General features: G+C 32.1%; 2 protein-coding genes across 2 annotated transcripts; both read left to right on the top strand.

Moving 5' to 3' along the window:
- Positions 1-15,168: 15,168 nt before the first annotated feature.
- Positions 15,169-17,038, top strand: LOC110871770 (bidirectional sugar transporter N3). Its single transcript, XM_022120501.2, has 6 exons — positions 15,169-15,387; positions 15,626-15,662; positions 15,746-15,962; positions 16,041-16,199; positions 16,328-16,447; positions 16,566-17,038. Exons 1-6 carry the CDS (start codon positions 15,336-15,338, stop codon positions 16,908-16,910), a joined length of 930 nt encoding a protein of 309 aa, XP_021976193.1. The 5' UTR covers positions 15,169-15,335; the 3' UTR covers positions 16,911-17,038.
- Positions 17,039-19,122: 2,084 nt separating this feature from the next.
- Positions 19,123-22,237, top strand: LOC110870750 (exocyst complex component EXO70B1). Its single transcript, XM_035976779.1, has 4 exons — positions 19,123-20,498; positions 21,035-21,468; positions 22,036-22,147; positions 22,228-22,237. The coding sequence occupies exons 1-4, from the start codon at positions 19,123-19,125 to the stop codon at positions 22,235-22,237; spliced, it is 1,932 nt and encodes a 643-aa protein (XP_035832672.1).
- The last annotated feature ends 5,645 nt before the right edge of the window (positions 22,238-27,882 follow it).

Genomic DNA, 27,882 nt, shown 5'->3' with positions numbered 1-27,882 from the left:
TGATAATGGCTAATGGCTATGTTTCAACTCAAATATTTCGTGCCGCCTTCACTTGTTTTTATTTATTGCTTTTTAAATAAATATTGCCTTATGTTCTCATTATTTTATATTAAAGCTCACACTAATCAAGCTTCGAAGTATGCTTAATGCTTTAATTGTTAAAGTTAATTGAATCATACAAGTAAAGTGTTTCTTTCAAAGACAAGGCAAAAGCATTTGTTCATGTGTTTACCTTTTAATTTAGTAATTTATTCAAATGTTTATATCCTTTTAAGTAAACCAGTAAAATTTGAGCCTTCACTATATGTACTTAATCATATCTTGTTTATAAGCAAACCATTTTACTAGTATGAAATTAATTACTCTTTGTATGTTTCTCTAACAATGGTGACAGAATTATTATATCAAGTTGTTTGGTTATTTTTCAATGCATTGGCTGATTCAAATGTTTTTAAATTTTAAGATAACAAAAATAGTTCACTTTTGAGCCTTGTGTATGTGTTTTTTTTAATAATTTGAGTAAAGTACACGGATAATCTATTTGCTTACCTAAATTTTGGATTTAGTTATCGGTTTTCAAAAGTACAAGGTGGTTCTTGTGGATTGCCTTTTGTAACGTATTTAGTCTCCAACTTTTGTTAAAACTACGTGAATGATCCATGTGTTTTGCACTTTGTAAAAAATTTAGTCTCTAACGTTTAGTGACTAAATGCGATAAAAAGTGCATACCACATGGACCATCCGTGTACTTTCGGCAAAAGTTAGGTACTAAATGCGTTACAAGGTGTAAGCCACAGAGACAATCCATGCACTTTTAAAAAAGTTGGGAACTAAATCCAAAATTTTGGTTAACCAGAAGGACCACCCATGCACTTTATTCTAATAATTCATTGTTTGTTTATGCTAATAATCATACTTATCTTTAACAATAACGACCGAAAGACTATCTATCATGTGTGGTCGTTTTCATTCATGTTTTGAAAATTAGATCAAATCAGCTAGTCTAAGCAGTTAACTAGTAACTAAATCACTTATGATACCGTCAGTTTAGCTACGAGCTAATAGTTTAGGTATTACTAACAAACTTGTTTTGATTGAACCGGTGTATAGGCATCGTTGTGTGCCTCCTTCCTTTATTGCTTGAGCTGATGAACAGCCGAAACTTACAGTTTGACAAAGACCCAATTTTCAAGCGATTCGGTCTATATTTTTACATTCCTTGTATTTAATAATGTTAGTTTAGTTTTGCATTTGATTAACTTAGTTCTCTGAAATATTTGATCATGGTTAATTAGATATTTATTATTATGATCTAATCTAAATACTAATAAAAGACTTCATTTAATGTCACATGGTATTCTCTTTTACAATCTTTTATATTTTATTTAATAGATTAATAAAATTTAATCAAATTCACCTCTTCAAATTAAATTTTAAAAAAAATTAATTATCTTTATCTTTTATTTTTTATCCTTTTCTATTATTATCGAAATTATACTTCATAATATTGATATTATTTTGTGTTGATAAGATGTAAACAAATAACCCAAAAAAATTTAACCGTGTACTGCTACGCTAAAAGTAGGAAAATCAATTTAGAGTTAATTGCCAAAATCGCCCCTGAGGTTTGAGCACATTTGTCATTTTCGTCCAAAATGACACTTTTGTACCATTTTGCCCCCCACGTTTGTAACTTTTTGCCATTTTCATCCAAACAACTAACTTAGTTTATTTTTTCTGTTAAGTTGAATGATATTTGAATGAAAATGGCAACTATAAACCATAGGGACGAAAATGACAAATGTGCTCAAACTCTTTTTAATTTCTTTTATTTATTTAATTTTGTCACATATATAACAAAAAAGAATATACATGCAATTTTTATATGAAAAAAAAAATAATAGTTTTCTCACATATTTTTTATAAATTTTCATCCAACCACTAACTAAGTTAATTTTTTTCTATTAAGGTGAAGAATGTTTTAAATTTTATAAATTAATACAGAAATTAATTTCCAATTGTTTATATAGGTCAATTTTATAAAAATAAATCTACTTAAACCTCCTATTATTATAAAACTAAAATGCTTGTGACCTTATAGAAAAATGTCAAATAAACAAATATTATCATATGTACCAAGTTTTTAATTCATCTCCTACTCTTTTAAATTTGCTTCTAACGAAAAACAAAAGCCAGTGCCCCCATCAAACAACGTACTATTACCAAACCTTAAAATTACCCACCAAATAGTAAGTATAATGTCATCTAATATTTTGTGATAAACACTTTTCACGACGAGCTATTTTCTTGTTAAACTCTCAAAAACAGAATAGAAATATTCATGTTACTTAGAGAAATAAAACAAAGTTCTATTGAACAAAAGACAACATATAATAACCTTGAAACAAAAAATTAATTTATAAAATTTAAAATATCTTTCGCCTTAATAGAAAAAAATTAACTTAGTGGATGGATGAAAATTTATAAAAAAAAAATATGTGACAAAACTATTATTTTTTTCGTATAAAAATTGCATGTATATTCTTTTTTATTATATATGTGACAAAATTAACTAAATAAAGAAATTAAAAAGAGTTTGAGCATATTTGCCATTTTTGTCCCTGTGGTTTATATTTGCCATTTTCATCCAAATATCCTTTAACTTAACAGAAAAAATAAACTAAGTTAGTGGTTTGGATGAAAATGGCAAAAAGTTACAAATGTGGGGGGCAAAATGGTACAAAAGTATCATTTTGGACGAAAATGGCAAATGGCAAATATACTTTAAGAAGAACAATCTTACTTATAATACACAATTTTAAAGAATGTCACATGTCAACATATATCATCCCTGAAAAATCATTTCTACTAAAATTTATTTTTTTAAAATTTTTAAATCATGTTAATATCATATAATGACAATATTGCCTCTTTTAAAATTGTTACGTTAATATCCGCTCATACTTCAAATATATTTTTAATTTATAATGATACTTTTGTGTTAAAACTTACTAAAACAGTTAAATTCTATTATATTTATAAGAGTAAGAATAATGATACTCTTGAATTAAATTACTGAAAAATGCAGAATCTACGGATTTGAAATGTTTGAAACAAACTTTGAGTAACTACTACGGAGAATAATCAAATGTAAACCCAAGTATGAGTTTAAATATTTTTAATATTTAACCATAATTTAACAGTTTAATCTTTTTATTAATTTTTTTTACATTTATCAATATAGCTTAACAATTTATTACTATAGCCTAACAGATTTTTTAAATTATACGTGAGACATGATAGGTTAATTTGTATTACATAATAAGGGAAAATAAATTTATGCGTTATAAAAATGTTTTTAGTATTTAACTACATGATGTAAAAATAACTCCAAAGTTTTCTAGAGAATTGATGATTAAGCCCTTTAGAAGTAGGTTGGGTATTGATTACCATAAGCAAAAGATTGTACGTTTATGTGATTATCATGTATATCTACTTGTTTTATTTATTGTGTAAATAAATAGTTTTTATTATTCAAATCGTGTAATACACGGGACGGGACTATGTAAACTAGTCTATACTATATAATAAAAGAAACCACTTTGAGGACACTTGTCATCATATTAGGCTATGTCTTATAGATAATTATAATTTTAATTTAATCTCTTTTAATTAATTATAGATAATCCTTCTACTAAATATTATTTAGTTTAATTATGAATTTGAGTTTTTGAAAACATAATTAAATTAGAACCTGTTCTAATTATAATTCGGAAACTTTGTTGAACTATGAACAATACGAAAAAGTTGAATTACGAGAAAAATAATAATATGTACTAACTATATTTATTATATACAGCTTTTAATTATACATCTTATAAATTTTATATTTAAATAATTTATCTTATATAATTTGGGTCAGATGTTATTATGTTGTATTTTGTAACCGCTGTTGGACTCCAGAAGAATGCAGTGAGAATCCAAATTGGCCCAACGGAACCCATGTTTTAGTTATAACGGTAAGCAACTATGCATATTTTATTTCCACATTATTTCAAACAAATAATAAACTTTATTTCATTTTAACGAGTATTCAAGATTCAATTGTAGCAAATAAAAATATTTCTAAAATATATTTGATATTTCAACGATATTTTGGAATTATTTATTATTCTACCAAATAAACAAAGTTCACCTAAAAATAATTGTTTTTAAAGACAAAAATTATAAGAAAAGGCAAACTTAAAATATTAATAATATGTACTAACTATATTTATTATGGTTTTCTTGCCTCACTTCTAAACTTATTTTATATTAATTAAATAAATAAATGAATAATGAGCTAACATTAAATTTCATTCTACTTTAAATTTTGAATACCATTATTCTATTTTTCTAAAAAAATATGATTCTAAAATTTAAATTGTTAATTTAAGATATTTTTAAATAAAACAAATTATTTATCACGAAAACCAAACTTTGTATTAATATATGAAATATTTTATTTTGATTACTAAAAAAATTATTATATCAATTTTATTACATAATTTATAAATCAATTTGCCGGAATTGGTACCAACATTTTATCACTCAAATAGATGTTGATTTGCTTCTTGAATAACATATCTTCTTTTCAAGAACCATCTTCACAATCACCATATCCATCGCGTATCAAGTATTATCCATTAATATATTGAAAGATATGACTTTTTTATTATTGGTATATAAAATAAGATTTATTAAACCCGTGTAATACACGTGGTTTTTTTATAGATATACCTTTTTTATTATTTACTATACAAAATTACATTTATTCGACCCCTGTAATAGATGAGGTTTTTTAGATATAACTTTTTATTATTTGATATATAAAATTAGATTTATTCAATTCGTACAATACACGGGGTTTTTTTAAGGATATATTTTTTTTATTATTTAGTCCGAAAATTACATTTATTCAACCCGTGTAATACACATATTTTTTAAAGATGTAACTTTTTTATTATTTGACATATAAAATTACATTTATTCAACCCGTATATTAAATGAAGTTTCTTAAAGATGTATTATTTTATTATTTGGTAAACAATATTACATTTATTTAACTCGTGTAAAACAAGCGTTTTAAAGATATAATTTTTTTATTTGGTATATAAAATTATATTTATTCAACCCGTACAATATGGTTCTTATAGATATAACTTTTTATTATTTAATATATAAAATTATATTTATTCAACCCGTGCAATAAAATAGGTTTTAAAGATATATTGTTTTATCATTTAGTATATAAAATTTATTTATTCGACCCGTGTAATACACGGGGTTATAACCTAGTTAATATAATATGTTAATCTAAGATAAGGCAAGGGTAGTCCTCCGTCAAACAAGCAAACATTGATACGTAAGCTTGAATTACTTACACTCCCCACCGCAAGGTTGTGACATTATACACCCCTCTATATCTCTATTTAATGGATTTAGTTGCACCTTATTTATTCTCATATTATTTATTAATTCTTTTACGTACTCCAAATATAATGATGATTAAACACACAATATGTTGTATTCAATGTATCTAAACCAAAAATGGAAAGGGAGAGAAAGTATAAAACAATAAACTTCCAACTATCAAATATTATCTATGTCTATATTTAAATAATTCATTTGGATAGTGGTTGAGTATGAGTGTATGACTCTAAATTATTAGACCCAAATCAAACTTGACATGATCCAACAATCCGAAACTCGGAGTGGAATTTGAAGAAAAGATAAATAAGATACGAACAATTAGTTTTGGTCTTGAATATTTAAATTTAGAGTAAAGTATATAGATGGTCTCTAATTTTAAATTTAGTTCATAGCTTTTTAAAACTACACGGATGGTTTATATGGTTTACACTTTATAACACATTTAGTCCTCAATTTTTGTCGAAGGTACACGAATGATTATTGTGGTTTGCACTTTGTAACACATTTAGTCCCCAACTTTAAGTGACTAAATGTGTTACAAAGTGCAAACTGCATGTACCATCCATGTACTTTTGGCGAAAGTAGAGGACTAACTGCGTTATAAGGTACAAACCACGAGGACCATCCATGTACTTTTGAAAAATTAGGCACTAAATCCAAAATTTTAATTAACCAAAGGGACCATACATGTAGTTTGCTCTTAAATCTTAAAAAGGTTATGGGTAGAAATAAACAATTATTTTATGTCTAACATGTCACCGAAAAACTCATACGCCATCACTAGCATCTGGCTAACTAATGGAATAAAGTATAATGCAACTTACATTGTATAGACGACCTTCAAGATGGTTTAAGGTAAGAAACCAGTAAAAGCCGGATTCCAACCTGATACTCTTTTAGAGGGACTCAAACGCTTATCACTGTAGCACACCTCGAAGGTGTGGACAAGTTAACTGTTGTGTTCTTATGATTGTTTGTTTCTTTATGTTTTCAACAGTTTCCTTAGCTATACATTTTCTGTTAAAAATCGGTAACCATAAATTCTCAACGTCGACGTTATTGGTTATGCTCTTTTTCGTAAAAACCAAGTTTATGTATATAATGGAGACGACGTACATGGAGCGTACTATTATACGACGTGGTGAAAGTAATAGAAGTCGAAGTGGGGACAAGAAGGTTTCGTGAAAAACAACATTCTCTAAGAAGGGAGTTCAAAAGAAAAAGAAACGTATTGGCATGGTGAAGAAAGGTGATTCGTTTTTGTGTTTGGGCATGGGAACACGATACGTCTATCTCTATGCACCTTCGTTTTCATGTTGATTCCCTCTCTATACCAATATCAACTTTATTTTGATTTTCTCAAGATTCTATGCACTTTTTCCCTTCAAAAGTGTTTTTGTGCTCAAAATGTTATGTTTATATACACACTCGATCGAATTTCTTGTTTCTCGTTTTGGAAAATGACACGCTAGGTGTGAAAAGCTTGAACTCGTGTAATACAGTTGGTCCTAGAAAGATTGTACTTCTTTTAAAAAAATTGACGTGTTTTGTAATTTAAAATTTGGTGTGCGTATTGTAAGTGTTGTGATGTCACGAAACAAATGGATTGTAAAAGAAATTGTGGGTGTGACGTGAAGAATGATTTTACATTAATTTTTGTTATGAAATCACACATGTAGAGTATAACTCAAGTGCTTAAGATCTAACAAAATAAAATATTTTTGTTATTATGATTTTCTCTTTTTATTATTAATATACTTTAGAAAAGAATAAAAAATGGCTGAAAGCCAGAATCCAAATTATCGAATAGGCTTTTTAGGGGATCCAAAGGAAGGAAACGAAATGTTCAAAAATAAATAGAAACTTTTTCTTCTATGAAAACCTCTTGTACTAATTTTTCTTTTAACGTTAGCACTTTATATATCTTTCCACCCAAACGTACCAAAAGCCTGAAACCATTATAAAATAATGGAAACCTCAAATATAATTCATATCATAAGTGTAAAAATAAATAACTACAGATAAAAACAATACAAAGTATGAAAGTAATATCATAATCATGACATATACACTAAATAAATACAATCATATATACACACACACACACGATAAGATCAACGACAACAATGCAAACAGGGTTGCGGCGGCAAGGGACAAGATGTACAATAACAAGAGTTACAAATACGGCGAACAATAGAATCGCTAATTAAACCTTAATCTATATAGATGTATAAGGGGATGACCAGAGACCGAATAAAAGAACGGAACTTCTCACAAAACAGAGGCTGCAACGGTAGATACGTGAAGTTGCACGAAGGGAGTACAAAGTTGAAGAAACGAACTACAATTCCCTAACATGATATAAAATAATGAGGGCGTAAGTGTTTGGTGATACTAACAGATTTTTGTTACCTATCCAACTTATTTTTTTTCCGTACGCACGTTGGTAATAGGGCTGCAAACAAACCAAAAGTTTGGTGAAGAGTTCGTGAATCGTTCAACGGAAGTTCGTTTGTGTTCATTCGTGTAGTTAAAGTAACGAACATGAACCGAGGTTGCATTCATTCATTTATATTCGTGAACGTTCGGTAATGTGTTCGTTTGTGTTGATAGTTCCTTAGTGTTTTTAGTTTTTATATTTTATTTAAATACGTCTAAACTTCAACAAATAAAATATTTAATAAGTGTCAGTGTATTATGTATTCTGTTTATGAACGTTTGCTTGTGTTTGTTTGTTTCCATTTGTTTATGAACATTGGTTTGTGCTCATTTGTGTTCATCAACGTTTGTTTTCGTTCATTCCTAAAATTAACAAACAAACATGAACAAGAACAAGTTCATTTTCTTAACAAACGAACGCAAACATAAAACCTTGTTCGGTAAGTGTGTTCGTCAACACAAATTTCTTTTTGTTATATAGTGTGTCCCAAACCCTATACCCAGGGTTTCATTAACTTGGCACTTGGACTCTTCAAATTATAGAGATTGCCCAGCTTTCGCATTGGGCTAAAGACTTCTCCAATTGCTCGTATGGGCCGTATCTAACTAAAAGGTTTACATGCTTTTATAGTTTTATCGGCCTTCAAAGTTCAAAGGTAACTATGTTCACAGTTTCACATATTGGGCTAAAGTTCACATGGTTTATTATTGTTTGGGCTAAACAATCAACTTTGTGTAACTTATGGTCTTAGAGCATTCACATCCACTCCACCAAATGTTGTGAGTGGAGTTTTTATAGTATAAAGAGTATAAAAAGTGGTTGTGAGTAGAGGAGAGAGAAAATATTACTGTTCATCTGTATATTTGAGGGGACACTGTTCACCCCCTATAATTTTTTAATATATTTTGAAAGTGGTTGTGAGTGGATGAGAGAGAAAAGGTAATGATAAAGGTATAAAAATATATTATTTAATTGAAAATGAGAGAGAAAATGTAGTGTTTTTTAGTGTAATTTAGGGTGAAAATATGGTGGAATGGATGTGAATGCTCTTATTGAGCTATAGTTCATTAGTTTTTGGGCTAAACAACTCCTTTCCGTACCTGAGTTCATTTTTTTTATAATAAAAAATATTATAAACTAGTGGGTTATACCCATGCTTCGCGCGGCAGGTGGCCCAATTTCTAAGAGTTTAAAATGAAAATTTATTTAGTTTTTTTTCTTTAGAATAAACCACACTGCTGACATTTTTACCCTTTGATCAATCACAACACATTGAATGGTATGTTTGTAGTTATATTCAAAATGAAATCTTTTGTAGGTATGCATAAAAGGAAATAGAAGTTCAAAAATAGATTTTTGTGAGTAAAGTGAATACATCAACTAAAAGTTCATAGGTAAAACTGAGAAGGCACGACCATTACTATTGCTTGTCATGTTATGAATTAATAATAATAATAATAATAATAATAATAATAATAATAATAATAATAATAATAATAATAATAATAATAATAATAATAATAATAATAATAATAATAATAATAATAATAATAATAATCAACAAGTAACGCATTTAATGTAACTATTGATGCTAAAATAGTAATCCTTTTATAGAAACCGTTCACAAAGTAAGAATTTGAATCACATTCACCCTTCAAACCGGTTTTGTTATGTATTTTATATTTACTTAGGGCGAGGTCACTAAGGAACCAAAAAAAAAGTGAGAAACCCGAGAACTATTATTTAACATGTGAAAAAAACTCATAAAAATCATTTTTACATGTACAAAAATAGTTTTTGCTATTTTTTTTCAAAGCAGACCCATGTTGAGTATGTTTTGATTAAATACAAATAAAAAATTGTAAACAAAGTACAAAAAAAGCTACTTTTTACAAAAGATTTTTCTTATCTAAACGGCTTCTACATGAGTTAGTATCGTATCAGCGTAACCAACTAAATTAATAAACATTTAAAGTTTCTACCTGGTCCAATTAGGATGTCAGGACACACAATGTCTAACATCTAGTTCTTCAAGTCCCAAAAGAACACATGCATAAAAAAATATATATTAGATTATAACGAAACTTACCATTATAAATATACTTATAACTATACAAAATAAACTGCATAAAAACGATATTTCAAATCATTAACAATAAGAATTTGTGAAACAAAACATGGTAATTGTTTATCATATAAAAGTAGTCGTATGAAGTTATTTAAAAAACTTGGCATGGTCGTTTCAATATAGAAGGATAGGTGAAAAAAAAAAACCACAACATGACAAAAGGTACTATTTTCTTAATCTCATTAGTTACGAGAGAAATTGGATTCTAACAATTCCAAGTAGACGTCATTAGCCATTATCGGTATCATCTTTGGAGCACTGTTTCTAGGTAAATTATACATCAATCGACACTTATTTTCGTTCTGATCAAAAGTCCTAAAACATCAGTTTGTAATTCAGAAGAAAAAAAAGTTAAGTTTTTTTAACTGGTGACTGTTGAAGGCAAAATAGTTAAAAGGTGGGACTCGCAGTGAGAATATTCAAAGGTGGGACTGCCAGTGGCCAACAACCTATAGATGAGATTATTAAAATTCAATTTCCAAAAAAAAAAAAGAAATGCTCTGTGAGTAAAAGCCATAATAAAGATTAATTACTTTGTAAGAAGAAAACATTATTAACAAAGTTCAAATTCAATTTACATAAACCAACTAAAAACAAACATGTTATCCGAATTTTTTTTTTTTTTTGGGGAGCATGCAGTACATTGCAAAGAATTACCGGGCTTTAAGTATCGACATGATTTAGTTCGAGATGTGCTGTATGATATCCTTAAGCGAGCAGGGATCTCGGCAAAAAAGGAAGCTCCGGTGAACTTCTTGACTGATCCATTAGAAGGGAGATCTACGCTACGGCCTGCTGACGTTCTTGTTTTTGGATGGGAAGGAGGGAAACACGCGTGTGTCGATTTGACAGGTGTGTCCCCCCTCGTTGGGTTAAGGGACCACGGGTTTGTGGCGGGACATGCGATTACCAAGGCAGAGGCGGGCAAAGTAGCTAAACACGAAAAAGCTTGCATCGAGAATCAACACGTGTTCGTTCCGTTCGCTTTCGATACATTTGGCGCTCTCGCCCCTGACGCGGTGCGGTTCCTTAAGCGGGTTCAACAGGTGGTAAGCAGTAACACCGCACATGTTAAGGGGCAGAATTTTGTGTTTAGCAGGGTAGGGTTTGCTATTCAGAAAGGGGTAGCGGCGCAGCTTGTTGCTCGTCTACCTGCTATTAGTTTGTAATCGTATTGAGTTTATTATTATCCGAATTAAATCAAGTCATCATATGAATTTACAATCTTTAATATTCTTAAGGTATAATTCATGCCTATGTTTAATCATTTATCCGGGAAAGTGAAGAAAGTAGCAACAAGGGTATTGAAATGCAAAATACATGTTATTTATGGGTTGTGGTTAGAGCAAAACCGTGACAAACGTTTCAAATCAACCACTATCACCCAAAGTGTGACAAGCATAATATGCATAATCATATGACAAACAACCCATTAAATTTGATTATAATGTGACTATGTTCCTTTCAATTTCTTATTTTAAGGAACTTTTTCTTATCATGGATTTATCAAAAAGACTAATATAGAAATCACACTAGAGTTGGTAAGTGGTGTCGTGTTGTGTTAAACGAGTTGTGATATAGACAACACGTTTAATAGTTAATGAACATGAAACGATACGGCACGACACTTTTACCACAAATATATTTAATCAGTTCCGTAACAAGAGTAATACGATACATTTAACCCAAATAAAAGACGATATGTTTAATAGGTTCAATAATATGAAAAACACGATTATTGTCAAAATTTAATAATGCTCATTTAAGGCGGTAAATAAATAATAAGACATATACAACACATTAAAATAAAACTTACTAAAATTCATGATCGCTAAAAAATAAAGGGTGATATTATAATAATATATTTAGTTATTTATATAAATATAAAGAGTAAAGTTCTTTTTGAGTCCCTGTGGTTTGTGCATTTTAACAATTTGAATCCAAAAATCAAACTTGTGTTGATTTGAGTCCCTATGGTTTCTAGTTTTAACAATTTAAATCCAAAACGTAAACAACATTCAAATTAGAAACATTTGGTTTTTGGATTCAAATGGTTTAGAGACCACATGGACTCAAATGGTTAAAATTAGAGAGCACAGTGACTCAAATCAAGACAAGTTTGGTTTTTAGATCCAAATGGTTAATATAAACTATATCGTTTTGATATATATGTTTTATACATGTCATGTATGTCCGTTTAATACGATTACTTAAACAGGTTATGTGTGCCAAGACATGTTAAATCAGCTCATACACATTATAAATCGGGGTTATTAATGTGTCTACCCGTATATGACCCGAATATGTTTATCCCAAAGCCAAACATGTTTAAATTCCTACCGAGTCATATGATATTAAGACCCAAACCCATAAATGGGCAACCCTAATAATAACCACTCACCACCAATTTAGTGTTATTTTTAGTAGATTCTTTTATAATTAGTTGTGGTATCTAACATCTTAAATATCGATTTCGTTTTAATTATAAGTTGTATACAATATGAGATTAATCTTCACGAGTAAAGATTCTATACGAATAAGCTTATCGTATAAACGTACGAATAGGGTGGAAAGGTAAAAAAACGTGGGGACATTTTCGTAATTATCAAATTTACTCTACAAGTGCTTCATAATTACTCTACTAGTTAATCATTAATACACTACTAGTCATTCAGAATTACTCTATAAGTCCATCAAAATAACATAAGATACACAATTCCTCTACAAAGTTCATCATTACTCTACATGTACATCATAATTACTATACCAGTTCATCAAAAAAATAACAAACACATTTACTCTACAAATTCATCAACCGACATAAGATTCAAAATTACTCTACAAGTGTATCAAACAACATAAAATTTAAAATTACTCAACAAATTTATTATAATTACTCTACTTGTCCATTAAGATAATTACTCTACGAATAAATAATTACAAAAATACCACCACATATTTTTTTTACTTTTTATCTTATTCGTACGTTTTATATGATAAGCTTACTCGTATTTGATCTTGTATCTAATTTCTTATTTATGATACGCTAGATCTCTTTTTTGACACTTCAATCAACATCAATTATACATAGTTCTTTGTTGAAAACATCATCTTATTTATAATACCCTAGGTGTCTTTTATTATATTTAATTGTATATCTTTTATTATTTAACATTTTGATTGCTAATTACCCTTTCCCTTTGTTTACTAGGGGTGTTCAGAACTCATTTCGAATTCGAAATTCGTTTAAATTCGATTCGATTATTAAGAATTCGTTTTGATTACAAGAATTCGAATTCGATTCGATTCGAGTCAAGTAAAGTAAATCGAATACGAATTTATAATTTCAAATTCGATTCGATTCGAAATTCGAACAAAAATGATACGTTTTTATTTATTATTTTTATATATAATACATATATAACTTTTATTAGGTTATACTATAAATTATTTTCAAAATTTATTCCAAGTATTAAAATTACTCATTATCAAACCCTCTACAAGGCCCATAGCTAAAATCTAAGTAACAAATCTATTAATAGATTTCTAACCCTAAAAATATTAGCTTGTAATGTGAAGTGGTTATTCACGACTTCTCGTTTTGAATTTTAGACTTATAGTACTTTATTTTAAACTTTTTAATGTGATATACTGATATCGTGCTTTATGACTGCTTTAAAATTTATGCTTCATTTTGATAGTTATTTACATGTTTTTAAAGAATGTGAATAAAATCGAATTTATTCGAACTTTTTAATCGAATACGGATCGAATATGAATTGGGTTTTATTTCGAATACGAATTCGAATCGAATTCGGTAAGCTTTAATCGAATTCGAATCGAATACGAATTCAAGGAAAAATAAAAATTATTGGAATAATTCGATTCGATTAATTCGAAAATTCGATATTCGATTCGATAAACAACCCTATTGTTTACAATTTATTTACAGCTAAGTTTACATATTATTTTTGTTCTTCTAACTTATTATAATTTTACATTTGACATCTGTAAATTCAAACACGTTTTGTTTACTTAAAAGTACCATATCTTTTTACTAAAGTCTTGTCTTTTTCTTCAAATAACCATTTTTAGTAACGTTTATAACGCAATGGAATAAATAATCATTAAGATAATGATTATAGAAAAAGTTTTCCAGCTCAATTCCCATAAACCAACTAAAAAGTGAAAAACTCCTAAACGCAATATTCAATGGAAATCAAAAGTGAAAAACTCACAGAAATCAGGTCATTATAGGTAAGTCGTACGGATGAGAACAGTAATATACCTGCAGGTTGCAGGTTGTAAGAATCGCTAGGCGCTAGTTGGCCGATGGAGTATTGACTACTGACTAGCGATTAATCGGGGTTAACTTGGATTAATCGGATTGAGATTTTTTTTAATGTAATTTTCAATTTTATACGTATATACACACATTTTTATATGTATCTTTTAAGTAAACATGTTTTAACACCTTTTACGACCCATATTTTCAAGTAGATAAGATTAATTGCCGGAATTACAGGTTTTGGTCAAGAATCTGGTCGGAATCACTAGACTGTCACTGATTTTTGGTCAATTAGGACTGGATTCGACCACTATTGATCGCTTACTGATTAATTGGCCGATTAGATAAAAATTATTCGATGAACCTCTGACTAGCAGTTATCGGTAACTAATCGGGATTTTTACAACCACGTATATCGGTATCATAAATACCAAAATAAAAAATGGGTAAAAATACAAATCCACCTACTAATTGTGGTGGTGTGGTATTAGCAAAATATACCGAAATCGAAAACCATAAAATTAATATCTGTCCAGATACTGATGTTCGATCAATGTTAGGTGAATACGGTACCAGTACTCCGTAAAAAGGTACTTCTCCCCAAGTCTTATATACTTTTACTGCCTTTTTAGGTAGAATGCCTACGGTTCTTTTTTGTAGACTAAAGTGGAAAAAGTGTTAGTACTCAAAGCAATTAGAAGCCTAAAAAAGGGTAAATGGTAATATCATACGCCACCTACTATCTTCTCATTAATTTGTCACGCAACAAGGATGGTTTCATGCGCACACCCTCTTGCACATCACATTATATGTGTATAAATACATTCATATTTCATCCTCTTTCATGAGATCCCTTTACATTTCGTAAAATCGACTAGGAGACTGGCTTTAGGGTTTCTCAAGAAACCCGTATATATAAAGCCATCTTCGTCTCCATCTCCACCTCGACCCCGCCCTCCACATCTAGCTCTATCTATACATATACCATATATAGCTAGATTATAGATATGGGGCTTATTGATGTTCATCACCCATTGGTTTTGGTTTTTGGCATCCTAGGTAACATTCTACATACTCTTGCTATTGTCATTTTTAGTTAAATTATAAAAACATGAGTTTTAAAAAGTATGATCAACCTTCCACTAGAAATGAATATGTGTGAGGCCACATTATAAAATAATGTATTAAAAATGAGAGATTAGTGATTAAATATAAAATTTTAATGTTTTGTTTATTTGTCACAAACTAATTGTGTTTTGTTTTGTTTTGTTTCTTGGTGTGTTTTGGGGTGTTACAGGTAATATTGTATCCATCGGTGTTTACCTCGCTCCAATGTAAGTCAACTACCTAAAATTTGTAAGATTTTTTTTACTAGATTTGGAAATTGAATAATCTTTCGTGAAATTGAATAACGCAGACCAACGTTTAATGCGATACGCAAGAATAGATCGACGATGGGGTTTCAGTCATTGCCATATGTGGTGTCTCTATTTAGCGCGTTGATGTGGTTATACTACGCGTTAATCAAAGGAGGCGACGGCACATTCCTTTTAATCACTATCAACGCCATCGGGTCTATCGTTGAACTTGTGTATGTCATAATTTTCATCATGTATGCTACGCCTAATGCGAAGGTACACACAATGTCATATAGCGTACACATTTTTTTGAATTTTATGAAGTAATAACGAGATTCATTTTGTATTATACAGAAGCGGACATTCAAAGTTTTGAGCGCAACGACCACGTTGTCCCTAGCTATATTGCTTATGTCGTATTTCTTCTTGCACGGATCTATTCGAAGTGTAGTTGTGGGATGGATTTGTGTTGCACTTTCGGTTTGTGTTTTTGCAGCTCCTCTTACCATTGTGGTTAGTACATATATTTGATTAGATTTATTACCTTATTACTTCAAATACTACCATAAAAAAATTTGTGTAAAAAATTAACTTTTTCTTTTATTTTATCTTATCTTATCTTATCTGGTTGATTATTACAGTGGAAAGTTGTGAAAACTAAAAGTGTCGAATTCATGCCGTTCCCATTGTCATGTCTACTCACGTTATGCGCAATGATGTGGTTCGCATACGGGGTATACACCAAGGACCTATGTGTTATGGTATATGCCATGTTTTATTTTTTACTTATTTGTTTGTTTACCTTTTTTTAATAAAAAAAAGTATCATAAACTATGTTTATGTTTGAGTAATTAACTTTGAGATATATACATATTGTAGGTGCCAAATGTGTTGGGGTTTATATTGGGAATAATTCAAATTGCATTATACAAATATTACAAACAAAAGAGCAAGGTGATTAGCATCCCAGAAATCAAGCTGCCAGAACATGTTGTAAACATAAAGGCGTCCAACTCGGAAGTGTATCCGGTTGATTCTAGCCGAAGCAGCGACAGTGAGATAGAAGAGGAAGAAGAAATTGAAATTAAGACGATGGGTGGTGATGCTGGAGAGGTTGTGGAGCAATATAAAGGGGCGGTGACCGCGATGGCGATGGTGGATGATGACCCTTGTGGGGTGGAAATAGTGAATGTGAAGCCTATCCTTATTATGTGTGCAGCTTAAGTTAATTAAGCCTATATATGGTTATTACCTAATATGTATGATGTATCCATGTTGTTCATATATATATGTAACGAGTGGGTCCAAAGAAAATCTAGTTACAAATTGCTATTTAAGACTATTTTGTAGCACTATTTTTCTACTATTTTCTTTAAACAAACACAAAACCTTAAAAACATAAAAACCAGAAAGTATTGATCCTGAAAATTGTCAAAAACGGATATTGGTACCGAAAGTACTCGGTACGGTATGGTTTTCAAAGGTACAAAGTGGGTAAAATATCGTACCATACTGAACCGAAAATACCGATCTTGGAAAACGCCAAAAATAGGTACCAGAATTTGATCGGTACGATTCAATACATACATGTATATTTAGGTAGCCACTAGCCGGTACTAATTTGCTCTATCACTAATTAGTAGTCATTCCATAGTAATAATGTTATCTTCTTTCTAAAGATTAGCATCTAATCATATGAACTAAGTGTTGACTTTTTTACATAAAAAATAGTTATCTAAGAATAATAGACTTAGATTTTTATATTTTCAAAAGATGAAACGTTGTACCAAAACAATTATAAAGTGTAATTAGTCATATCTTTGAATTGGGATTTTTGTCCTTTAGTTAAAAATATTATTAGGAACGTAGTTTATGAAGACTTAACATAAGTAATTATAAATTAACATAAGTAATAGTTGTAGAGGTGGTGTGGTACCATTACAATTTACAAATTGGTAAAAGCCCAACATGATAAGTTTAAGATAGATAAACTTAATTTTTACAAGCCTAAGTTTGGATGACATATTAGGGTGATATTCATCACCTCTAGGGGTGTTCAAAAAACTCGTGGCTCGCGGCTCGCTCGAAACTCGCTCGAAAAAAGCTCGAAGAAAGCTCGGCTCGAAATTGGCTCGGTTGTAAGCGAGCCAGCTCGGCTCGGCTCGGTTTGTAAACGAGCCGAGCTCGAGCTTGACCTGGCTCGGCTCGTGAGCCGGCTCGATAAGGTTTACATCCTTCATTTTTTTGTCCCACATCGCTTAGAAAACAAAAACTAAGGGAGTATCTCCCATATAAAAGAAGGTAAAGACAACGGAGAAAGTAAATTAACTATTTATACTTGCATATTTAGCCATATGGTTAAATTAAATGGCAATTATGGCCCTTAGGCTATGAAGAAATTCATTTTTAAGGGTTTTTTAAGTAATAATTTTTGCGGTTCTTTGTTAGTTCGAGCTAGATCGAGCCGAGCCGAGCTAGCTCGAATTCTAATCGAGCCGAGCTCGAGCCTCAAATCTCAGCTCGATTTGAAATTCGAGCTCGAGCCGAGCCAGCTCGAATCGAGTTCGAGCCGAGCTCGAGCTGGGTCTAGCTCGGCTCGACTCGGCTCGTTTACAGCCCTAATCACCTCCTATAAATAAATAAACTTAAACGACGTTCCTCTGAATGTAATTTCTTTTGCCGTTAAAAAAAAGTGAATGTAAAGTTCTTATTTAGCATTTCTTATAACTAAAAATGAATGTGAAATAGATAAACTTAAATGACGACAGGAATAAAAGAAATTTACCAATAAAAAGAGTAAAATGCTAAATTAGGTCCCTGAGTTTATTACTTTTGTCACTTTAGTCAAAAACTTTTTATATCTCGATCTCTGAGATTTCATTTTTGTTGTCATTTTCATCCAATTGGCAAACTGGATTACAATAACTTCTCATTTTTTTGTCGTTTTCCTCGTTTAAATGAAAGGTATAATCGTCATTTTATGCATAATATATTTTAGTTAAATGAGGAAAACGATAAAAGATGGGAGAAGTTAACAGAAAATTTTAACTCATTTTGCCAATTGAATGAAAATAGAAAAAAAAAAATGAAACCTCATACCAAAATACAAAAAATTTCATATTTAGACTGAAATAAGAAAAGTGGCCTAAACTCAGGGATATTTTGGCATTTTCCTAAAAAAAATGAATGTGAAGTTCTTATTTAGCATTTCTAATAACTAAATATCCAATTTATAACCTTGTAGAAATTTGGTTGGTTCTCTTCTTGTATCCTTAAATAATCCAAGGATGAGCTTTGTAGTTTGTCTCCTTAATCGGACCAAAAAACCATATCCATTAACATTGTCCGTAAAAAAAGAATCATTTTCCCCATTTTGATTCATTCATCATCTTCCTAAATCCATCATTCAATCCCATCACATACAATTGCTTGTTTAATGGAGAAAGTCTATAGCAACAAAGCTAAAAATCATCGAAAATCCAACGCCGAATCTCCTAAGCTTCGTGACGATGATGTCCCCGACACTATTGACAATGCGGATGAATCCTTGTCCAATCTCGATCATGATCAAATCTCAACCGCCATTGATTGTTTCATCGACGAATTATCCACCGATGACAAAACCACCTCACCCGAACTTCCTGATATCGTTGACACGTTTGTTAAAATCGTCGAGTCAAATATCAAAGCGTATAATAATATACAATCGGGGATAAGATTTGCGAAAATAACAAAGGAAGACGAGCTTTTCATGGAGGCGATTAAACGCTTATCGAAGCTAAAAATCGCATTGGGTGAGTTTCCTAATTCGGCGTCGTTTAATACCATCAAGCAAGTCTTGCAACTAGCCATTGTGTTGATTGAAGACGAATTTCGCGCTATTTTACAAGACTCAAATGCTCCTTCGGAGACGATTACCAAAGGGGCTGAACCCGAATGGTATAACCACGATGACTTTCCGGGTTATTCGAAAGAAAATGTAATTCTTATGAACAAAATCGCTTCGGTGATGATTCCCGCGGGGTATCAATATGAATGTTGTTTGGCTTATAGTGAGATACGGAAAGATGAATTGGATGATCAAATAAAGAGATTTGAATTTGATAAAGTGAGTATGGAAGATGTGCATAAATCGAAATGGGTTTCGTTAGAGCCGGATATAACCCGATGGGTCAAGTTAACGAACCATTGTTCGCGTGTTCTTTTTGTAGAAGAACGAAAGCTCGGAGAAACTGTTTTCTCCGAGCACCTCCCGGTTTTCACGGGTATGTTCATCAACCTTATTCGCGGGATCACCACTTCACTTCTCGAATTCCCCACCACTGTGGCTATTGAGAAGCCAAAGGCGAAACGCTTGTTTAAATTCCTTGATATATACGAATCAATCCGTGATCTTAGCGTCGCGATCGAGGAATCGGATTCCAGCGACGTTAAGCTAGAAGAATATTGCAATCTCAAATCGGAGATATCAGTCGTTGGTGATACCATTGGCGAGGTGGTCGTAAACATGTTCAATGATTTGAAACAAACCATTAGTAACGACAATAACAAAACCACGGTCCAAGGGGCGGTGCACCCCCTAACCCGCTATGTTATGGGCTACGTAAAATGCGCGTTCGACGATTATCATAACACACTAGAACATATTTTCCGGAAACATGTCGAAAATGAAGCTTCATCGAACATGGAAAACTCATCTTTGTCGCAACAATTATTGGATGTGATCGAACTGCTAGACGCTAACCTGGAAACAAAATCAACATCCTACAAAGATCCATCGTTACGCTACATATTTCTGATGAACAACAATCGGTATTGTAATTTGGGTAAACCTCGTAGATTTTTAAAGAAACGGTTGTCTAAACGTACTCCACCCCTTAAATTATCCTTAACCGAACTGGGTTTTTTTTTTTTTTTTTTGGGGGGGGGGGGAACGTTTTTTTAACCGATTCGGTAAAAAAACGATTTGGGCCAAAAAACAGGTTCGGTTTTCAAACCAGTTTCAAAGTTCAAGAATACCAACCAGTATACAAATCGATGGTTCTGTCCGGGTTAAAAAATAAAACGCATAAAAAACAAGTTTCGTTTTTTTTTTTTCTGGTTTTGATCCTAAAACCGGTTTTTTTACACCTCTATCTGTACCCCACTTTTGAAAACATGTGATCAATTGATTTTTTAAGTGTGGGGTGAGGATGGGTGAGGGGGGATGTGTTTGTGATGTGACAAGTTTGCATAGTGAAAAAATAAAAATATAGGGGTGACGTACATTTATCACAACCCTTATAATAGTATCATTAAACTACTTTAATAAATAACTTATCTTATTATGCTGATTGTGTAATTAACAGGTTTGTATTACAACTAGTGAAAGAAACAAACGAGATGAAGCAGGTAATCGGAGATAACTGGTGTCGTCGAAAGTCATCCGACGTTAGAAACTACCACAAGAGTTATCAACGCGAAACATGGACGAAGTTATTACAATGGCTCACACAAGAAGGCATTCAAGTGCATGGAAAACCGAGTAGACGAGTATTGAAAGATAGATTCAAGAACTTTAACGCGATGTTTGATGAGATACATAAGACACAAAGCACATGGGTTGTGAGTGACCAACAATTGTTGTCCGAGATGAGGGTGTCGATAAATGCGGTGGTGAGTCCGGCGTATAGATCGTTCATTGGTCGGTATAAATCGCAGTTCGAGGGGAGTAAGAGCATTGATAAATATATAAAGTATCAACCGGAGGATATCGAGTCATTGATCGAGACTTTATTCGAAGGTAATTTACAAATTGACTTTTTTTTAACAAAACAACCTTAAACTTTTTTAAATAACAAAAAATAGTTTTTTTGAACCGCAACTTTCATTAAAAACTCGCAAGGAGCTAACAAAACAAACACAACAATTACAACGAATAATAACTAAAATGGTTGTTTAACTTTTTTAATACAAATTAAGTTTCATCAATCAGAGGACGGCACGTGACCCCTACATTTTTTTTAAAACAAATTAAGTTCTACAAATAGTCCATTTTATAAAAACGTCCATGTGTTTTAATTACCTTTTTCTAATACAAACAACTAATATAAAAATTAAATTCTTTAATTATAAAGGTAATGTTTTTAAATTAAATATTTTTATTTTACATATAAGTTTTTCAATTAATAATTTTGTTTACACACAACGTACAATTATTTATGCAGTTGTCGAGTTCTCTATTTAAAACTAAATGTCAGTCTATACATATAATCTAATCTAGTTGTATAGTTTTTTTTTATCATAAAACACGATTCAATTCGACATTGCATGCTTTGATACTAATAACATCGAATATTTTGTTAACAAGGTACGGAGAAGGTTGAGACTCAACTAAACGGGATACAAGCTCTATCAACCGTGAAGCAAACAACCGGGGCCTTCAAAAATCTATTGAAAACATATAAAAATGTTGGACTTATGTAATTACCATGATAGTTTTAGTTGTGTAATTTCATTGTTTAGTTAGATGTAAAATTTTGTTTATTTGTTACATATGTAGGAAGATGTGAACACACTAAATCCACTCAAATTATGATTTTCATCTTGTTTAAAATTACTAAATGCTAGATTTAACTTTGGGTGTGTTTTAGCTTAAATTAGAACCTTTAAAACATTCTTTTAACTACGACGAAAGTAATGGATTAAGAAAGCGATTTGCTTCACCGGTCATTATTCACTCACGTTTTGAATTGTATCAGTTGAAACGATAGTTTGTTGGTTTATTTAGCGATATCTAAACAACTTTGTTTCTATAATGTAGCTCTTTCCATGGCTAACACTTGGCCCAACTTAATTCTACCACCTTGCTATTTTAAAGTGCTCTTGATCTTTACTAAGGTGCTTTTGGGTTATGGTTTGGGAAACGTGTGATAATTTTCTCCATGTCCATACCTATCTCACATAGCCACATAGGTATAATATAAATAGCCTTAAGTCCCTAATATGCCTAGGGTTGTGAAGATTTTCCATCATGATTTTTAAGTTGATATTCAAAGATTTTCAATTGGGATAACTTGTGACTTTGGACTTGAGGTTCTACGAAATGTATCCAAACCATAGCACCGCGAGTTCTAGTGAGTGCGAGACTCATGGGGTATACTTTGCATGTGCATGCCTAAAGAGTGTGTAGGAGATGACATGTTTTAAGGCAATTATAAGCTTAAAGTAGCGGTATTAACTTGAGATATGAGGTTACTCGGTTAATGAATTTGGGCTAATAACTTTGGGCTTGGCTTTGAGGAGTTCAAATCTTCCCATTCCTTGCAAGGGCCTTGTAAACTTAAGTTATGGTTTTAACTCGAGATATGAAGTTGTTGGGCTTTTTCGCTTCAAAGTGTAAAGCTTGCTTACTGAAAATTTCCGAAAACTTTATATGTATTGAATTCGGCTCCCCCTATTTTTTTCCTTTAAAACTTCTAACCCCCCTATTTAAAGATTCAAGCTCCTCCGCCGACAAGTTTGCCCTCCCTTGTACAAATTACGCAGTGCATAATGCATGTTATGTAGTGTCTTGGAGTGAATGGTTTCATGCGACAATAGAATTTTGACTTTGAAAGAATCTTTGTGTAGTCCTAAAACACGATACGATCTAACTGCCTAATCAATCATTGAAATGAGCGTGTGCTTGAAAATAGATCTGTTTGATTGGAATTTTTTTAACGGCAAATTTGGATCACTGACGGACCACTGGAATATCACCGTGCCACCACCGGAACCACCCGATCATATCCATCTCCACTAGGCAATAATGCCTATACACCAATTCTGGAGAAACCCAATAAATCTAGGAAAACCCATATTGTGGGAATCAAACCCATGACCTAATAGTCATAAGCCTTATCCTACCCCCAAAAAGCCACTAGGCTATAATGCCATGGGCATTTTACTTGTTTAATGTCACGTCGTATAAGTAGGTGTGGCCAGTGGCGGATCTAGCCCATTAATTTAAGGGTATCTCGAAAAAAAGTTTACCTGGCAATTATAAAAAACAATAATAAATAAAATAAAACAAATACCTAATAGATGTGTATTAGGTATTCGGGATGCCAGGATTCGGATTCTTCGTTTTTTGCGCTGGGTTTCGTCGTGCAGGTCCAGGGTTCCAATTATAGTTCCTTCTAGGGTGTTTTGGGAGTTTTTACAGATAATGATAAAGAATGGGGTGTGAACGCTCCAAGTCTAACCCAACTTACCGTTTTCACACGAATAGAAAGTCGTAAAAACGAAAACGAAACAATATAAAAAAAGACAAATACTTTGTCTTTCTTTTTGCGCCAAAGATTTTTCATTCCTAACTTGCCAAATGATCTACCAAGACACAAAAATGATCACCTCAATAAGTTTTTTCTTCTCCTTCGACTGTTGCTGATAAGAACAAATGTGTTGAAATCGATGAGAAAGTTGATTCAATTATTGTTGATAAGAAAATATATGTTGAAAATGACTCTAAAACGCTAAAATTACATCTGAACATGATATGTTTGGATGAACTTGACAGTTGATATGGATTCCGTCGAACAATATGATTGATTCAACAATGGAGGTTTTGAAGGAAATCGATGTGAACTGAAAACCCGATGTAGAGGACTGTGGATTTGAAATAACTGAAATTGAAAAAAGATGGGATAATAAGAAGAGGAATCTGCAACTACTTGAAAAACTAATGGATGCTATGTTAGATATTTTAGTGTAATCGGGGATTGATTTGGGATCAAAGCGAATAATAATACACATCAAGCAAGTTAGGAGGCGCGGGAGTGCACGCTTGTTTGAGTTATTATAATTCGAAGTGTACGGGCGGAGCCCGTACTCTACGGGGGTTCCAAGGGGGCAGCGCCCCCTTGGCGGGGGTCCGGGAGCAACGCCCCTGGGAGCAGGGTCCAAGGGGCGGCAACCCCTGGCTGGGGTCGAGCTGCATCAGAAAATTTTATTTTCTGGAATTTGACTCATTTTCGAAATGACAAAAATTGGCGGTTTTTTAGCAATTTTGTCTGAAAATTGAGTTAACTGCCACTAGGCAGTTACACCCCCAAAAATCCCAATTTCGTAGACAGTTTTTCTTTGGTCACAATTCTGGTTCAGACAATTCGCACAAACAACATACATTGGTTCAATTTCTCGAAATCAGAGTTGTATCCGATTGAATTATTCGGGTGAACCACCGAAAAAATTTGATCTGAGAGTGATTACACGCCTCTCTGATCATCCGGCAAATCGAAATTTTTTCCAACAAATATCAAATTAATCTCTGGTGAAGATGGCAAACAGATCGATGAAGGATATGACAAGCAAGGAGAACAAACTGGAGAAGTTCGAAGGGGTGGACTTCCGAAGATGGCATAAGAAGATGCATTTTCTTCTGACTTCGTTGAAGGTTGTGTACGTGTTGACTACTCCAATCCCGGAGATACAAAAGGAGGGAAATCTGGAGCAAATCAGGAAGAGGTCTGTAACACCTTGAAAATTTATGTCCAATAATGTATGAACACGTGTCATAAGCTCTGAACGTGAGAAAGAATACTTTAAAGGGACTAAAGTTGACAAACGGGAAAACTATGTAAATATAAGGGTCCAAAGTGTCAACGATGGATAATTATATTCAAAAATAGCCCCACAAGATGTTTATACCTTCAAACGAATAAATCAAGGATCATACGAAGCTAAATATGAAAGAAATTGAGAAATTACAAACTACAGGGGCTAAATGTGTCAACATGTTCAAAGTATACCCCTGAGTGACCTTTTGGCAGACCCGAAGCTTTGTAACGATAAAATATACTCACTAGAATATGTGGTTAAAATTTCATAAAGTTTCGTTATCGTATGAGAAAGTTATGATCAAATTCGTGTACGAGGGGTTAAAAGCATCAACATTGAATTCTAAGGCCTTATGAGTGGTTACAAGGTTAGTCAAGGACTTAACCAAGTTAGTAAAAGTCCCAAGGCCCTTAAAAATCAAGTTAGAGGGCTGAAATAGCAATTTAGAAGCTTAAAACCACGTTACAAAGGACCAGGGACCAAAAATGCAAAGAATGAAACTTGTTTGGCTGGTTCTGACAGGTCAGGCGACCCGCGTAAGCCCCCCTTACAGGCTTATGCGGGCCGCGTCAGGGTGCCAGCGACAGAATTCTTGGACAGATGCCAGTTCAGGTCTGTTAACCGACTTTAGGGCCTGTAAAATGATACCAGGGGCTGTGCAAATTGGTTTTCATGCATTAGGGACAGGTGTGATGATCTTACAACATATGTAGAGTTGTTTGGCACCATCTTATGCAATTAAAACCCATATATAAGAGCTTCCAAGTTGTAAACAAATTGTTCATTCATTTGCAAAGTTCACAAGTTCACTCTCTGGAGCTCTCTGGACAGCAAGCACCATTCTTAGTGATCCCTAAGCATAATTAGGACTCTTGTAAGTGTCCTTAACCCTTCTTAATTCGTTTTAGCTTAGTTAATTAGCTAAAAGTCAAACCGTCGTAATTAAGGTTTGACTTCGTGATTAATTAAAATGTGCTCAGTCAAATCAAGAATTAAAAGTACCTTTAAGTAGGTAATTATGTGGGTAACAAACCCTTAAAAGGGTATTTCCAGATTCCCACTCTAACTATGTTAATTGTCGAGTCAAAGCTTATTATAAAAAGTCAACAGAAAGGTTATTTGCGAATTAATGCATAATTAGCAATGTAGGATACATGCAACCTGTTTGATCATTAAAATAACTTGGTAATTAATGTAAGAACATGTTCCAACATGTTCAACTCGACAATTTTCAGTTTAGGCTCGGTTCAGAGCCGAAAGTCGCATAGTTTGACTATTGCTTTGACTATCAGTTCTGACCCGTTTAAGCCAAGTTTAGGATTGCCTTAGAGCTTCTTTTGGACCTATTTGCATGTTAGTATAACTCTCTGAGATTATACAACTTGGTTCATTAGATATCCTATTCACATGCATGTTTCCGTTAATCGCTTATATGTTGACCATTATGCCCAAATGACCTTAAAAAGTGATTCTTGAAAATGTAAAAGGGTAGACACCTTAGCTACTGATTTATAAACTTGCACCTAAAATTTGAGATCAGTTTGAGTTGTAGAATAGGAGTTATGCTCATTAGCGTAAATTAAAGCTTCTTTTGTAATTAAATGGCGTAAATTGCATATAGCCTATCTAAACCCAAATTTTTATACAAAACCCTATACCTGCTGTTATAAAATAATATTTTGGGATTTTTAGAGATTTTTATTTATTTTTAGGCTGAGCATAACTTAGTGTTCTAAGATTAATTCGGTTTATGTCGGTTTTGCCCTTTTAAGCCATAAAATGAGTTTTACAAATCCTTTTGACCCCAAACCTTTTTCTACTAATTTGTTATGTTAAATAAATTATTTTGAGCCTGCTGGAATATTAAAAATATCAGTTTTTTACAGAAAACCCGGAAATGGCTCCAAATCGCCTTTTTTAAGCGTTTTTAGCACATAAGTATGCACTAGAACCTTGTTAAGCATAAGGGGTTGAACTTACTGATGTAATTAGTAAAACTTTATATTTTGAACAGTAGGGAAATAAATTAATTCAGATTTCCAGTTTTGACCCTTTAGGCCTATGTGAAATTACCAAAATGCCCCATACGGAGCATAGAATGGTTATATGTTATAAATTTCACATATAATTGATATCCTACTGATATAACATAATAAAATGAGTATACTTACTGATTTGTTCAGACCTGTAACTCAGATTAATACTTAAACTCTTTTACACCCTTAAAATGACCAAAATGCCCTTATAAGGCATAGTTTTGGTTTAAAACCATTTGGGGCATAATGGAAGGTATCATTCTGATATCACAACATATTTTAGGCATATTAACTTCAGAAACTTGTATTTGACTCTTATGGTTACTCGTTACGCACTATACGCGTTCGGATCGGCTTATGTGACTAGTTTGGCCATTTTAGCCGAAATGGGTCAAACCATATCATTTGGGTCTCAAAATCCAGAATGTGATTATATTACCCATATTAAACAAGCATGCAAGCTTGTTGGGTCAAAACCACATTCTAAAACGGTCTTCGCCTTATCGTGCGTTTAAAACCGTAATCTTTATATAAAACTAACCGGTCTAAGCTTAAGACCCGTTAGGATTCTAATAGGTTAT

Source organism: Helianthus annuus, chromosome 8, assembly GCF_002127325.2.
Source record: "Helianthus annuus cultivar XRQ/B chromosome 8, HanXRQr2.0-SUNRISE, whole genome shotgun sequence".
Taxonomy (NCBI): domain Eukaryota; kingdom Viridiplantae; phylum Streptophyta; class Magnoliopsida; order Asterales; family Asteraceae; genus Helianthus; species Helianthus annuus.
This window is presented reverse-complemented; position numbering and strand designations above follow the sequence as displayed.

What these genes read in the sequence shown, in the direction of transcription:
- LOC110871770 (XM_022120501.2), top strand. Translation starts at nt 15,336, where the DNA reads ATGGGGCTTATTGATGTTCATCACCCATTGGTTTTGGTTTTTGGCATC. An exon ending in GGTGTTTACCTCGCTCCAAT is followed by an intron (nt 15,663 to 15,745) that starts GTAAGTCAACTA and finishes TGAATAACGCAG; the next exon opens with ACCAACGTTTAATGCGATAC. An exon ending in CCAAGGACCTATGTGTTATG is followed by an intron (nt 16,448 to 16,565) that starts GTATATGCCATG and finishes TACATATTGTAG; the next exon opens with GTGCCAAATGTGTTGGGGTT.
- LOC110870750 (XM_035976779.1), top strand. Translation starts at nt 19,123, where the DNA reads ATGGAGAAAGTCTATAGCAACAAAGCTAAAAATCATCGAAAATCCAAC. An exon ending in TTTCTGATGAACAACAATCG is followed by an intron (nt 20,499 to 21,034) that starts GTATTGTAATTT and finishes TGTAATTAACAG; the next exon opens with GTTTGTATTACAACTAGTGA. An exon ending in GATCGAGACTTTATTCGAAG is followed by an intron (nt 21,469 to 22,035) that starts GTAATTTACAAA and finishes TTTGTTAACAAG; the next exon opens with GTACGGAGAAGGTTGAGACT.